The sequence below is a fragment of the Boleophthalmus pectinirostris genome, unplaced genomic scaffold (genome assembly GCF_026225935.1).
Source record: "Boleophthalmus pectinirostris isolate CB_2022bp ecotype Guang Dong unplaced genomic scaffold, ASM2622593v1 HiC_scaffold_4, whole genome shotgun sequence".
NCBI lineage: Eukaryota > Metazoa > Chordata > Actinopteri > Gobiiformes > Gobiidae > Boleophthalmus > Boleophthalmus pectinirostris.
The window spans coordinates 38,590,794-38,606,176 of NW_026571353.1; the positions used below are offsets into that span (position 1 = coordinate 38,590,794).

The 15,383-nt window shown below is 39.9% G+C and overlaps 1 protein-coding gene across 6 annotated transcripts in view; it reads left to right on the forward strand.

The window, feature by feature from the left end:
* The window catches only part of LOC110162079 (ral guanine nucleotide dissociation stimulator), an 88,511-nt gene extending 73,715 nt beyond the window's left edge, over positions 1-14,796 (forward strand). For 5 of the 6 annotated variants that reach the window (XM_055162080.1, XM_055162082.1, XM_055162081.1 and 2 more), the window contains 5 exons: positions 256-457; positions 1,854-1,928; positions 3,153-3,407; positions 5,846-5,960; positions 8,024-14,796. In XM_055162080.1, coding sequence (XP_055018055.1) covers positions 256-457; positions 1,854-1,928; positions 3,153-3,407; positions 5,846-5,960; positions 8,024-8,199 — 823 coding nt within the window. In that variant the 3' untranslated portion in view covers positions 8,200-14,796. The remainder of the gene's footprint in view (positions 1-255; positions 458-1,853; positions 1,929-3,152; positions 3,408-5,845; positions 5,961-8,023) is intronic. The other variant, XM_055162084.1, reaches the window with a different exon arrangement.
* Positions 14,797-15,383: the final 587 nt, after the last annotated feature.

A 15,383-nucleotide genomic window follows, 5' to 3' on the forward strand; every position in this document is an offset into this window, starting at 1 on the left:
ATACAAGCAAGTGCCTTGCCTAAGAACACAATGAGAGAACTTGGTCTGAGAGGGACTCAATCCTCCACTCTCCACTCTCGCTCTAATCACTGAGCCACTGTCGTCACACAACTAAACACAACTAAAACTATTTGAATCATATAAAAAAGAAAGAAAAGAAAAGGAAAGACGTTCCTTGTATATTTACAGAAAATGTCAAATGTATCAGACTCACACTCACGTTCCTGTGATGTTCTCTTCTTGTGTCTCCTGCAGTCGTCAGCTGACAGAGGCCGGCTGCAGCAGTGCCTCGTCCCACTCCAAATCCTTTGACCAGGCGCAGTACCGGCCGTACCAGAGCGGGGGCGACAGCGGGGACGCCCTCTCCGTCACCTCAGTGAGCTCCAGTGGGTCCGACCTGGAGGACGTCAACCCCAGCTTCTTATCAGACTCTCCAGAGGGACACCACGAACGCAAGGTGCTCATATACACTCACTGTACTTTGGAGGGCAGGAGTACTACTTGGATATACAGACATTGTGCAGAATTGTCTTTTGGCTGCTCTTCAGTGTAGGGACCAGTCTCAAATACAAAGTACAAAAACCTGAGGCACTCACAAAGTACAAAATAATTAAAAGCCTTTAATACCACATGGTAGATAAAGTTGAAATCACGTCAACACGTTTCGGCCCTTCATCCTTCATCAGGGTAAAAGACTGGACTTACGTCATGGAGTTTGTCATGTTTTTCATGCATGTTGGAGTACTTGTACTTTTAGCTTCTCTTTTAACTTCCTCAAGAGTAATTTCAAAAAATTGTGTAGACTCCAAAGCACATGTCAAAAACAAAAACAAAGACAGGGGCATTGTTGACTCAAAATGTCAGTCTGTCTAGAACGTGGATCTCCAACCTTTTATCTCCATGGAGCTAAACTTTACCAAACAAAAATTCCATCTGGCTGCTGATTTTAGTTGTCGGAAGAAGTGGAGTAAATGTAAGAGCTACAGCGAGCCTTAGATGGGACACAGTTGTCTATAAAATATTAATTATCCCTATGTTTATGAGTGCACAAGTCAGGCGCCTGCAAGTCAGGCATCAAAATGAAACATTTACAACAGTAAGAGGCATTTAATTGATCGAATTTTACTTATTCACCACAATAAGTGTAATTCAAAAATAATAATGCATCAGTTTTATGTAGAGCTTTTCTGGACACTCAAAGACACTTTATAGAGCATTATTCATTCACTCCACACTCAGTGGTGATAAACTACTATTGTAGCCACAGCTGCCCTGGGGCAGACTGATGGAAGTGAGGCTGTCAATCTGCACCATCGGCCCCTCCGACCACCACCATCACTCACACACACCACTTACATACGAGGGAATGTGGGTGAAGTGTCTTACTTAAGGACACAAGGACAGGTTTTTTAAGACTGGCGTCTCCTGTGGCTCCTGATTTTCCCAGTGTCTCCATCCAAGTACTGACCAGACCCGACCTCTGAACTTCTGAGATCTGACGGGATCAGGCTTTGATATTCCAGTATGGCCACAGAAAATCCGTTTGTGAACTACTTGAAAGTGGGTGTAGAGCTGCTGGCAGCTAATGAGCTACAGGCTGGAGACCCTTGCTCTAGAAGACTTCAGTCACCACATTCAGCCTTTATTTAGTTCAAAATGTATTTAGTAAAACCACTAAAAATAATATTTCATTGTAGCGTTAGTTTCCTTGTTTTTAAACAGAGTCACAGAGAATGAATCAGACTCACGACTTTCCTGTGATCATGTCCAAAGTCATATTTATAGATATTTATAGATATTTATAGATATAATAAGAGTCCAGAGTAAATCTTTTTGGTGTGTTTGTTTTTCAGACGTCCACTCCGTCAGTGAAGTTGTCTGTGTCGGCTCTGAGCAGAGACGCTCCGGCCGCTGACACCACCTCCACGGTAAAAGAAACACTTACACTGGACTAAACTATTCTGTACTGTATGAAACGAGTGAGAAATGAAGGAAAACCGTTCTGCACTTGGCCCATTCATGACGAACATGAGTCAATAGATTTATTATTATTAGTTTATTTATGAGATATTATACATTTACCTCAACAGGAGAGATGCATTGTGTCAGTTTGTAGCACAAGAGCACATTTCCACTTGTACTTTCTTTGTGTTTTGGTTGTTTTTTAAGCAGCTTTTCTGTATTTTACCTAAACAAATGACAAATTTATTCCACTTTTCATAGTTGGCAGGGATCAAATTGGTCAAAAATAGCGACACCTGGGACATTTCTTGTATAAAACTGGTCCAAATCCGTGGTTTTGTATAAATCTGTTGGGACAGGGGACACAGACTCAAAACTGGGAGTGTCCCAGGAAAATAAAAGCGTCTGCTCACTCTGTCTTATAATCAGTGTTGTGGAGTAACAGATTACATTTACCGGAGTTATGTAATCAGAGTACAAATTATGAGTAACTGTATTCAGTTATAGTTACTGTTTGAGTGAGTGGTAATTAGAGTTACTTTGATGAAATAAATGGATTACACAGTAGGATTTTCCTGTTTTCACATTTTGGGCGATATCCCTTTTTTTTTTTTTTTTTTTTTTCAGTAATTCCACTCATTGCTGGAAACTAAACCAGGTCTAAACCCAGGTCTAAACCCAGGACTAAATCCAGGACTAAAACAGGACTGAACCAGGACTAAACCAGGTCTAAACCAGGACTAAACCAGGTCTAAACCAGGACTAAACCAGGACTAAACCAGGACTAAACCAGGACTGAACCAGGACTGAAACAGGACTGAAACAGGACTGAACCAGGATTTAACAGGACTAAATCCTGCTGTGTGGACGTGTCTCCTCCAATAATATTTTTCATTTGGTTCAGTAAAGTCTGGGCTTTTTATTTTCTTTTATCAGACAAAACTTCTTATTTTACAATTTCCTCGTCTTTGCTTCTCTACAGCAAACCAAGTAATCCAAAGTATTCAGATTACATTACTCACTTTAAGTAATTTAATGGATTACGTTACAAGCTACATTTTGGGGTGTGTAATCTGTAATCTGTAGGGGATTACATTTTAAAAGTCACCTTCCCAACACTGCTTATAAACAAAAGTCTTACTGTGTCATTGTGTGCGAGTATAACTTCTACTTGTACGTCTGTGTGACAGTTCTGGGAGTGCACGTCTCTCTCGTCTCTGGACACGTCGGGGATGGGCTCCGGCTCTGGCTCCTCTTCGGCCTCGTCCTCGTCGGCGTCCTGCTCCACCCCGCTGTCCTCCCGCTCCCATCACAAACGCTCCGTCTCCGCCGTCTCCAACTACTCCACCCTGTCCCTGCCCCTGTACAACCAGCAGGTGGACGACTGCTGCATCATCCGCGTCAGCCTCGACGTGGAGAACGGGAACATGTACAAGAGCATCCTGGTGAGGACACGCGAAGCAGCACAACACGCTCATGGATTTTTGTATTTTTGTATTTTTTATGGTTTTGTATTCACCCCGTGTGTCTGTGTGTGTGTCCACCTGCGATAATTCCGCTATTTATGGACCGATTGTCACCAAATTTGGTACGTGGGTCAAGCCCCCTGTGCCCGATGCCGCAAAAAAAAAAGTTTGGTGATGATCCGAGGTTATTTGAGGTCACATGGGTCAATTGAAAGGTCACGGCATTATAAAGGGACAGGCAATTTCGGCAATTTCTGAACCATTTGCGGCCTAAAATATTCACCCAATCATCACTCAAGTTGGCACACACATAACTGGATGTTACAGGATGAAACCGGTCAAGGTCAAATATGCCTTTTTGGTCATAACTCCGCGAAGGATCGAGCTAGAGCGACAGGAGTGTCTCAAAATTTCAGAAAAATTATTATCTATTTATAATTCTATGCATTTGTGTAGTAAAATATTAATAGTTTTCCAGATAATCACTAATTCTAACAGTTGCTTTCTCTTTCAGTGTAGCCGTTAAAATTCTAATTGGAACAAAAATAATTTCCATTTCTTGTTTTTCTGGTGATACACAACACACTGATCTACACTCACACAACTAACACACACACGACACCACCTCGTGCCTCCACTCAATTTCATTTCTCTCCAGCGGCTCGGTCAGGAATCAGAGTACACTAGATGGTTTACAAGAACCCCTGAAGCGCGAGTTTGGGCACCAGCCAATCAGAGAAGAGATAGACATTCTGTGTTGGCAACAATTCCTGAGAACGAGGATTTAAAGCCAAAACAAAGAGAACGTTTGGTGAATTTTATCAAGGAGAAAGACGTTATTGTCCTGCTTCTACATACTTCTACATACATCACGACCAAATAACAGCGATTGGGTAAATAAAAAAAAGTACCCGCCTTCTGTTTGATCGAACAAATCCTAATGCTGTGAGGTCAGACGGTTTCCGCAAAGTGAAACCAGCCGATGAATCAGGCTAATTAAACCCCCTCCTGAAGCTTTACTCCGCCCCTAAGCCAAATCTGAAAAATCTGTGCCTGGCGGGTTGAGGGGAGCAGGTGTGGGGCGGGCTCTGGAGCCATGATTGACAGCCGACCGACGGCCACAACAATCCAAAATGGCGCAAACCGGTGCGCTCCAGACTTTGAAACAGAGCGGAGTCATGCCGTTTCCCTTTTCTCCAGACACGGTGGGACATGGCGGCGGTGTCAGGTCGGGGTGGGGCTGAGAGGGACTCAAGTCCCACCCGTAGACGCCGGTGTCTGTGCTCGTCACATAATAACCTGCGTCTGACTCATCTGCGCTGTTAGTCCAACACGAAAATTTAAATGCCCTGACCGTAGTTGATCCTAAAGACGCCGATACAGACACAACTTTGACTCAAAAGTCAGATTTTTTACAAATATAAACGTAAATAAAATGCCAAAATAAGGCCAGGGACAGAGACACACTTCTATTTTACACATGTTTACTCAGAGAATCAGTAGAAAAAAGTGATTTTGGTGTTTAATGGCTCTTTAAATACTAGTAAGATAGGCACATTCTGCAACAATTACAACAAAGAAGTAACCAAAAACAACCAAATTCAGTCCAAACTTTGTAAACAAAGACAAATAAAAACAGAACAAAGTGGTAAAATGTTTCATATTTAAATCATGAGAGGAAGGTTTGTATCGTCCGTGAGGCAGTTTGTGGTTTTAATTGCCTTTTTATCGCCCATTTTGCTTCTTAAACTGATGAGGACACGCGAAGAGAACTACAAAAAGTTTGGATGAAAAGCAAACTGAAATGAAATCAAAGCTGTCATGTGAGATTTAGCCAAAAACGTTTTAACCTTTGGTCCTTTTTAAGAGGAATTTGAGAACTTTGGCTCTGGTTTTGTAAACACTGGAAATGTTTTGGAAAATCGTTTATGGAATCACATGGACTTTTTGTTGATGTTAATTAAATGAAAGCCATATTCATTCTCATTGCTGCTTGTTTCGCACGATCATAAACGATAAACTTTTGTCCTTCATTAACATTATTATTAGTTTGTACGTCCATAAACGGGGGGGGAAAAAAGCACGAGGAAGAAAGAAATTTCTGGTAGAGATTTTGGTTTGTAAAATATTCGGAGCAATGATTTTAAACAGTTCAACACTGCAGAAACCTTGTAAAAAGACGATAGAGTGTCGTGTTTTAGAAAATATGGAGCTCTGGAGCTGATGAATTGTGCGTTGAGTTTTGTTTGTTTCTTCCCGTCATGACCCATGTAGTCGTGGTTTATGTTTTGTTTTTGTTTGCTGCAAATAATCCAATACATTTTTAGAGGGGAAAAAAAAAAAGAAAGCCATATTCATTTCTTTCATTTAGACATTCACTCACTCTTTAATGTCTTTTGCTCCTGTTTGTGTCTCAGGTGACGAGTCAGGACAAAACTCCGGCTGTGATCAGAAAAGCCATGATCAAACACAACCTGGAGAGAGAGAAGAGCGAGGACTACGAGCTCATGCAGAAGATCGCCGAGGACAAGGGTCAGACGGCACAACACTGCCACAAAAATACAACAAAACACAACAAAACACACTGTCATTATAAACACCATCACTGCTCACGTCGGGTTTAGTGCAGTGGGTCTCGCTCGTCTTTGTCTGATCTATTCATGACAGAAAAGAGACGGATCTTCTTTCAGACACGGCCGTCGCGGTTCAAGAATTTCCCTCGTGGTAACTTTACATGCGTCTGTACATTGGGGTTGTACTTATCTGTGTATCTCTATAAAACCACAGCCAGGCCTAAGTGCACGTGTAGTGTAATGAAGATTTACAAACGAGTTCGACGATGTATTATTACGATCCTCCAGTGAGTAACACGTAAAACCCGTACAGCCACAGTACCGCCTGCAGGGGGCGCCTGTACACTCAGTGGGATGCGTCTGTTGTCTTTCTATCGGTCTATCTTTTCAAGTCTTTTGAACCACATCTCACGATACGATATCGTCACGGTCTGAACCTCACCGTACAATGTTTATTGCGATATCGTGGGGAGGTGGGGAGGCTCATGATTAGGGATGTAACAATATCCAAATCTCTCGGTACGATGTTTACTGTGATATTTTGTGAAGCTGTTAATGAAACTGTGAATGTGCAACTTTTTCCTCTTAAAATGCCTTGACAAGACTTAACCCAAGGACTTAAAAGTGTTAGAACTGTTATTTCTTCTTGTAGTTTACACTGAAATGGAGCAAAGGATCATGGTTTACATCAGCAGTGTCAGAGTCATTTTGTTCCGGGGGCCGTATCCAACCGACTCTGATCTCAAAGTGTCCGGATCAGAAAACTCATGTCATATAAACCCCAAAATAACAATAAGTTCAAATATTTGTGCAGAGAAACACAAATCTATTACAGAAATCTTTTTTAATTGATGAACTCTTTCTTTTACAAAATATTATAATATTATGAACAACCTGAAACTTTAAGAAAAATTCAATTTCAACACAAATTTTTTACATTAAATTGTTTGCAAATAGGAATAAGTCAGTTTTTGTTGTAAAATCCTGCACTCGGCTCCACTTTTCTCATGTTGGACATTTTTCTGATGAGGGTGTCACAGTCAACAGTCAAAACGATCGTCCTTTAAGAGCGTTTGGAAAGAGACAAGTCTTCATTTGTGCTGCTCTGGTGGGAGGGGCCACGTACAGAGACGCTGGAGACACCACAGAAAATTAACAAGATTTTAATAGGAAATATAATTACAATATTTTAGTAGAAAATCCGGCCCTCCAAGACCTTTAATCTGGCCCCCGGGCCGCATGTTTGACACCCCTGGTCTATGTAGTACACTCTGTCTGTTTTTTAGCAATTGCTGCACCATAACTGTTAATTTAAGCAAAGACACTTGTAATTTGATATATTGTATTTTTCCGGCTATTAGACGCACTCTTAAGCCTCTAACCCCATCAAAAAACGACTACATGCCACAATCCAGAGCGCCCCATACACGAATCCACTCAGGTGTCCCAGCACGACTTCAGTAAACTACAAACACGCAAACACACACGGAGCAGACAGCGACCGCACAGAGAAACACACCCACACACACACTCATCACTCCACGCCGACGAGGAACGGAACAGGAGGAACGAACCGAAAAAGCGACGAGCGCAACGTGCCGCTTCTAGACACGACTGAACAACTGAGTCACTGCGAACACGCCGACAATCCGTTGGTCCCAGACAGCACCCTCCCTACACGCCACAACTGAACAAAGCCCAGAGTCACCGTGAACGAACAAACAAACAAAACCACTCACCCATCACACTGTTGGGTTTCATTTAAAGTCCCACGCCGTTTATTTGTGAAAAAAGTTTGAAAATAGACCATTTAATGACCAATGAGCGCCATATAGTGCGGAAAATACGGTATTGTGATGGTCCACGATGTTATTGTGAGACTCTGACGATACGATATCACCATATTTCAGTTATCGTTACACTTCCCTAGTAATTATATAAACGTGTATGTACTAGTAAAATTTCATTCTTTCTTCCAATATTTATTCTAAACTTACTGACTTGACTCTTCTTTTTCCACAGAGCTGCGCATCCCGGACAACGCCAACGTGTTTTACGCCATGAACTCCACTGCCAACTACGACTTCGTGCTGAAAAAACGCGGCTCCATGCGTCCGGTCCGAGCCAAAGCCGTGGCCAGTTCCACTCTGCCCCGGATGAAGCAGAAGGGCCTCAAGATCGCAAAGGGCATTTTCTGAACACCGCGAAACTCTTCTAAAATAAAAATAATAATAACACGGAGAAGAATTAAACGTCTTCTTGTCCGGATCGCGGCTCAGGACTCAACGCCGTGACGGGAAAAACGACGGATAATTACAGAAGGTGATGGATGGAGAGCGTAAAAGGACGGACGTTGATGGATTTTTGGGAAGTTTTTTAACCGAAATGGCGTCGAGGAACGAAAGAGAAAAGGTGCAAACTGAATTCAAGCGCGTGGAAAGTCGAAAGATGGCGATTTTTTTGCTTTAAAATCTCAAAAAATTCTCCCAGTTTATTGTGAAAAAATGTCCGTGTTTTACTTTTAAAGCCACAACGAGCGACTTAAAACCACTTTGTTCAGCGTTGAAAGGTAAAGACGCACTGAGGAACTTTTTATGGGGAGTCGGGTCCGTCGTCTGCTCGTTTCCAGGGAGATGTTATTGCGTAGTCTGGAATGTTTCACAGTACGGCATTAGTCGTGTCTTTCGTTTATGCAATTATTAAAAAATCCAGGATTACGTAAAATGTACTGTCCTGATTCAGTCCTGGTTTAGACCTGATTCAGTCCTGGTTTAGACCTGGTTTAGTCCTGGTTTAGTCCTGGTTTAGTTCTGGTTCAGTCCTGGTTTAGACCTGGTTTAGTCCTGATTCAGACCCGGTTTAGTCCTGGTTTAGTTCTGGTTTAATCCTGGTTTAGTCCTGGTTTAGTCTTGTTTTAGTCCTGTTTTAGTCCCGGTTCAGTCCTTTTTTAGTACTGGTTTAGTTCTGGTTTAGTCCTGATTTAGTCCTGATTCAGTAGTTCTGGTTTAGACCTGGTTCAGTCCTGGTTTAGACCTGGTTTAGTCCTGATTCAGTCCTGATTCAGACCCGGTTTAGTCCTGGTTTAGTCCTGGTTTAGTAGTCCTGGTTTAGTCCCTAGATGCTGTTGCTGAAATATCCCAGAGTATGGCATTAAACATCTGTCTCATTATTGAACAAACGTGAGTTTGTTTACGAGTTTAATGCAACACTGCAGAACATTTCAGGCATTTCATAGCGTCTCCATGGATACAATCAGATGACGGACGCTCCCCCCAAAAAGTTACACAAAGCACCTTTAACTTTTATTCCTTTTTTTGTTTTTTAATATTCAAATTTGACACTTTATCCAAGAATTTCGGTCGATTTTAACATTTTTTTCAGAATTTTTTGTGAATTTGTTGACTTTTTTTTTTTTTTTTTTGGACTGGTTTTGCCGTTTTTGATGCCGTCAGACAAATGTTCCTGAATGTTTTGAAGACTCGGTAATTTCCTGGACCACTTTTTGTCCTTTTACTTGATTCTGAAACGAATTCTTACGCACTGAAAAAGTTGTTGCGTTTCAAAACTCGACGGAAACAAAAACCAAGTGTCAATTTCGTACCAGTTTTTAGTTTTTTTGTCGAAAACCACTACTACCCGCACTTCATTTCGGACGTTGCCGTGACGAACAAACTTGTAAATAAAAGAAAAGAACAAAGGACTGTGACATTTTGTTAATAATTTTTGGTCACGATTTTGAACAATGTGTATTTTTTGCTTTGTACATTTTATTTGGCATCAATGTTGTTTTTATTTTTATTTTTTAATTTTCTTTTTTTATTTTTATAACGGTGCTGCTAATATCAATAATTTTTTTGTTATTGTGGTTGCTACGGGAGACGCCACGTTGGAGAATGAAATCGCGCAAATGAATTATTTACGGAAAATTAAAATTAATTTGAAAAACATACTAAGTTGCTTTCAAAGTATCTTCAAAAAATTTTAAATATATATATTTTTTCCAACATGGCGTCTCTACACTAGCCTGTATTTCTTTCTCTTTAAACATTTTATCTTTTCTTTTCTTTTTATTTTATGCGGATTCGATGAAATGTGTTTTTTTTTCAATCCGTGTGTCATTCATTCATTTGTTTTTCAATGTAAAAAAAAAAAACAGTTTTCTTCATTATTTGTCTCCAAAACCAAAATGAAAAAACAGATAATGATTCGTTTTTTTTCAATTTTTGATTTTGTGTTTAATGAAAAATGGAAAAACGGATAACGACCATTTTCCGTTTACGTGACTTAAACTGCGAAGACTGAACCAGGTCCAGGACCAGACCGGAACCAGACCAGGACTGAGACCGGGACTGAGGCCGGGATCAGACCAGGACTTAGACCGGGATTGAGGCCGGGACTGAGACCAGGACCAGACCAGGACTGAGACCGGGAACAGGACCAGGACTGAGACTGGGGCTTAGATTGGGAGTGAGACTGGGACCAGACCGTGAATAAGATTGGGACCAGACCGGGACCGAGACCGGGACCAGGCCAGACCGTGAATGAGACTGGGACCAGACCGTGAATGAGACCGGGACCAGACCAGACCGTGAATGAGACCGGGACCAGACCAGGATTGAAAACAGTTTAGTCCTGGTTCAGTCCTGGTTTAGTCCACTTTTAGTCCTGGTTTAGTCCTGCTTTAGTCCTACTTTAGTCCTGTTTTAGTCCTGGTTTCGTCCAGGTTTAGTCCTGTTTTAGTCCTGGTTCAGTCCTGTTTTAGTTCTGCTTTAGTCCTGGTTTAGTCCTACATTAGTCCGTTATCAGTTTTTTCATTTTGGTTTTGGAGACAAATAATGAAGAAAATAGTTAAATTTTTTCATTTTCTTATTTTTGGTTTTATTTTGAAAAAAACGAATGAACGAACGACACACTGATGTTTTTATTTTTCATTTTTCTGTTCCACGTCTTGAGTGGCTTCAGTCTTTGAACGCACCTTGCTGTTTTTAAAAAGAGTCGATTTCGTCGTGTAGAGTTCAGAAACACAAAATGGCGTCGGCGGTTTAAGGGCTTCTTCTTGAGTTGGGAGCAGCTTCGCACTAAAGCATTCTGGGATATGTAGTTTTAGTCACAATCGCTCGAAAATGAGCCGCAATTAACAGTTTATTATCTAAAGTCATTGCCACAAATGTTTGACAAGAATTTATTTTTATTTACAGGCCCGTCGACAGAATTTTGGGGGCCCCTGGGCAAGACACATGGGGCCCCCCTCTTATATTAATTAAGAGGAAGTGAAATTTATTTTATTTTATCACATTTTTTGTTGCAATTTTACAATTTTTGGCTAAAAAAAAATACAGTTTAATTCCTAGTGTCCAATAAATAAACATTACTTCATCAATTAATTGTGTAAAGTAAAAATTGGGTCATAAAATTTAAAAAAACAACAACAACAAAAACGATTAATTTACTCTAAAATTAAAGCCACACTATGCTGCTTTTTTGGTTAAGGCTCCGTCACATGTTTGTCTCCATGGAGATGTTATTGTTTGCCTGTAATGTTCCACAGTATGTCATTAAATATAAAAAAATACCAAACATTTTGCATTTATAACACCAAAAAAATACTTAAAACCTTATTATTTTTTTACTAAGGAGACTCGCTTCTCCACAGACCTGACCTCTACTTTGCCCCTATATTATAGAGATATAGCACGCCAATAAAATCTCCATGGCGACAAGCAAAAAAGTGACATCGCGCAGCTTTAAAATAATAAACAGTAGAGACGTGCTTTCTGTTTTCTCGCCACTAGAGGGCAGCAGTTTGTAACTTAAAACCACTTTTTTAAGCAGCGCTAATTTAATCTTGCGTTTATTTGGTTATAAATGTTCTTACTGCTCGAAATACCTCGTAAAACATGGATTCTGACTGTGAGCGGGCTCGCCTCTCCGCAGATCTGACCTCTGTGTGAGCAAGTAGTCCAAACTGAACTAAAAAGACCAAAAATATTCCGTGGAAAATGTTTAAAATGACGAAATTCAAAGCCAAACCCTAGATCCTTCACCGCAAGAGTTCCACAGTGCAGCTTTACTTTTTATCTTCTAACCTTTGTATCTTCACAGAGACCAAGTTACGGGTCAGATCTGTGGAGAGGCGACCCCGCTCACGGTCAAAATGTTGTATTTGGAGGTATTTTTGAGCTTTAAAACCACCTGTAATTGAATAAATGTGAAATAGAGCTGCTTAATGTCACACTGCGGAACATTCCAGGCACAGCGATGACACATCTCCATAGAAACAAGCAGGTGACGGACCCCCCCCCAAACAAAAAGTTCCACAGTGCAGCTTTAATATTAATATTTTACACTTTCTATAAGAATTTCAGCAACATTTTTTTTTTTTTTTCTGAATTTTTCCGCTTTATTCAGCAGTAAAAGTTTAAAGATTCACTGTGGTACTTTTCTCAGGGGAAGTCTAAAATCTGCTTGTTTCCATGGAGATGTTATGACTTAGAAAGTGCCGGAAAATTTCACAGCAGTGCTTTAATTGTATCTTGCATGTTAATCACTTATAAACACACACAGTTGTTACACTTCCTCGCCACTAGAGGGCAGCGCTTCACTTTAAACCACTTTATTAAGAAGTAAAAGTTTAAAGACACACTATGGAACTTTTCCCGTGGGAAGTCTGCCATCTGCTTGTTTCCACGGAGATGTTACGGCATAGAAAGTGCCGGAAAGTTTCACAGTGCGGCATTACTAACATAACTTCACTTTTTACTAATAAAACTTTAAATACTTTTGTGGCAGTGACTTTATTTTGAAAAGCACTAGATTTGAAATTTTGACACTACGTTTTGCCGTTTTATCGCCCGTCGTCATAGCAACCTAACAACCGCTTTCGTTTGCTAAGGTTTCGTTTTGTTTAACTTTTACGATGGTGGATGCAATATCGATATTTTAAAGACAGAAAATGTAAAAAAAAATAAAATAAAAACGTAAGAATTCGGGGCAGAGCGTTTGAACACTGTGAGTCTGAAAGTGAAACTCTGCGATGCACTGTGAATCCAACGAAAAACATTTCAAATTGTTCGAGTAAAGAAATAAAAAAATGTAACATGGTCAATTGTCAGATAGGTCCATTGCATTTCAACATTTCGTGCCAAAAAAAGAGACAGGCTTCCATAGTGAGACGTGTGTGAACTGTTTTATGGAAAAAGAGAAACAAAATGTATGAAATTGGAGATAAAAAAAAGTTCAAGTTAAAGTCAGGATTTTAAGAAACTGCTGAAGAAAAGAAATTCAAAATTGTTTCAGAATTTTGGATGTAAATTTGAAAAAATGTTGTGTGGTTCCAGTTTTGAGCAGCAAACACGAGCGACGCAGGAAAAAACTGACAAAATATTTAACACTTTCCCCCATTTAGATCATTACTACTACTACTACTACTACTACTACTACAACTTCCTCTACCACTATTACAGTTACTACTGCTTCTACTTGTACTTGTACTACTTCTACTGCAACAACTACAACAACTACTACTACTACTACTACTACTACTACTACTACTACTACTTACTACTACTTGTACTACTTCTACTACAACAACTACTACTACTACTACTATTATGTACTTCTATTACTTCTGCTACTACTACTACTACTACTATTTCTACTACTACTACACCATTACCACCAACAACAACTACTACAACTATGACTATTACTACTACTTTTACTTATACTAATTCTACCACTGCTTTTACTACTACCGCTACTTCTGCTACTATTTATGATACTGACTTAAGACACCTGAAGTTGTAGGTATAGTAGCCAAATTTGTACTAAAGTACTAGTACTGTTACTTCAAAATTATATATTTGGTGGAAAAAAAATCCCAATGTTCTTTTTTAAAATATTGAAATAAGAGAATAAAATGTTGCAACATAATGTTTAAAATTGTATTATATCTACACAATTTATTTTTTGTTTGTGTCATTTTTTTATACATTTTTTAAAATTTGGTTGAAAAAAACAAACAAACCCAAATTTAATAAATTTTATATACAGAATATGTACAGAAAAATAACGCAAGATTATGTTTAAAATTATATTATTTCCACACAATTTATTTAATTTTATTTTATTTTTATTTTTTTTAGAAAAAAAATCCCCAAATTTCTTCCTTTCCTATTAAAGTAAGCAAGATAATATTTAAAATTTGATTATTTCTGCTCAATTATGTTTTTGTTTTTTTGTTTTTACTAGAAATCATTTTAATTCAAAGCTTCTGCTCTGCTTCTGCTGACAATTATAGCCACCACCACTTGCTTCAAATTTTATCAAAAATTTCAATTCCAAATTTTAAAATGCACTTTAATTTTGCACTTTTATTCCAAAATTATTCTCAAATTTTACCTGAAATTTTCTGCAGCAGTTTCTTTTTTCTCGTGGGTTTGAGTGAGTCTGGTGTGAAATTCTTTTTTAAAAAATCGCTTTAAATGTACTTTGTAGTTTCGTGTCCTTTCACCATTTTTGTGAATTTAAAAAAAAAGGTTTACAACAAAATGAAAATTCAAAGTGACGTGTGGAGTTTGGGTGCCATTGTCCGTCGGAATTTCAGAATTTTGTCCAAAAACTGCCTCCTGGTTTTGTCCCTTCCGCGTGTCTTGTAAATTAACAATGTTTTGATTTTATTTATTAATTTTGTACAGATTTTCAGTTTTTTTTTGCTTTGTACATTCTCCTTTTATCGGCCATAGAATAATATATACATGTACATATGAATAAACATTACCTTTGTAAAAGTTCAACCGGACTTGGACTGAGTTTTTACGGGGACTTTGGGTCTTGGTTTAGTCCCGGTTAGACTTTCAACTCGCACCTCCGGGAGGACTTCTCACAGATTCCGGGGGAGGCTGGGAACATTGAGTCCGAGTGGGCTTCATTCTCGGCCTCTATTGTCGAAGCGGCTGCTTGTAGCTGTGGTTGTAATGTCTCCGGTGCCTGTCGTGGTGGCAACCCCCGAGTCCAGTAGTGGACACCGGAAGTAAGGGTGCGGTCAGGCTGAAGGACGAGTCCTATCGGGCCTTGTTGGCTCGTGGGACTCTTGACTCGTGCGGTGACAGAGGCAAAAGCTCAGAGCTGGGAGGAGTTCGGGGAGGCCATGGAGGAGGACTATCGGACGGCCCCAAGGAAATTCTGGCAAACCGTCCGGCGCCTCAGGAGGGGGAAGCAGTTCTTCTCCAACACTGTTTACAGTGCGGGGGGAGAGCTGCTGACCTAGACTGGGGACGTTGTCCGGCGGTGGAAGGAATACTTTGAGGATCTCCTAAATCCCACCGTCACGTCTTCCAAGGAGGAGGCCGAGGCTGGGGACTCGGAGGCGGACTCATCCATC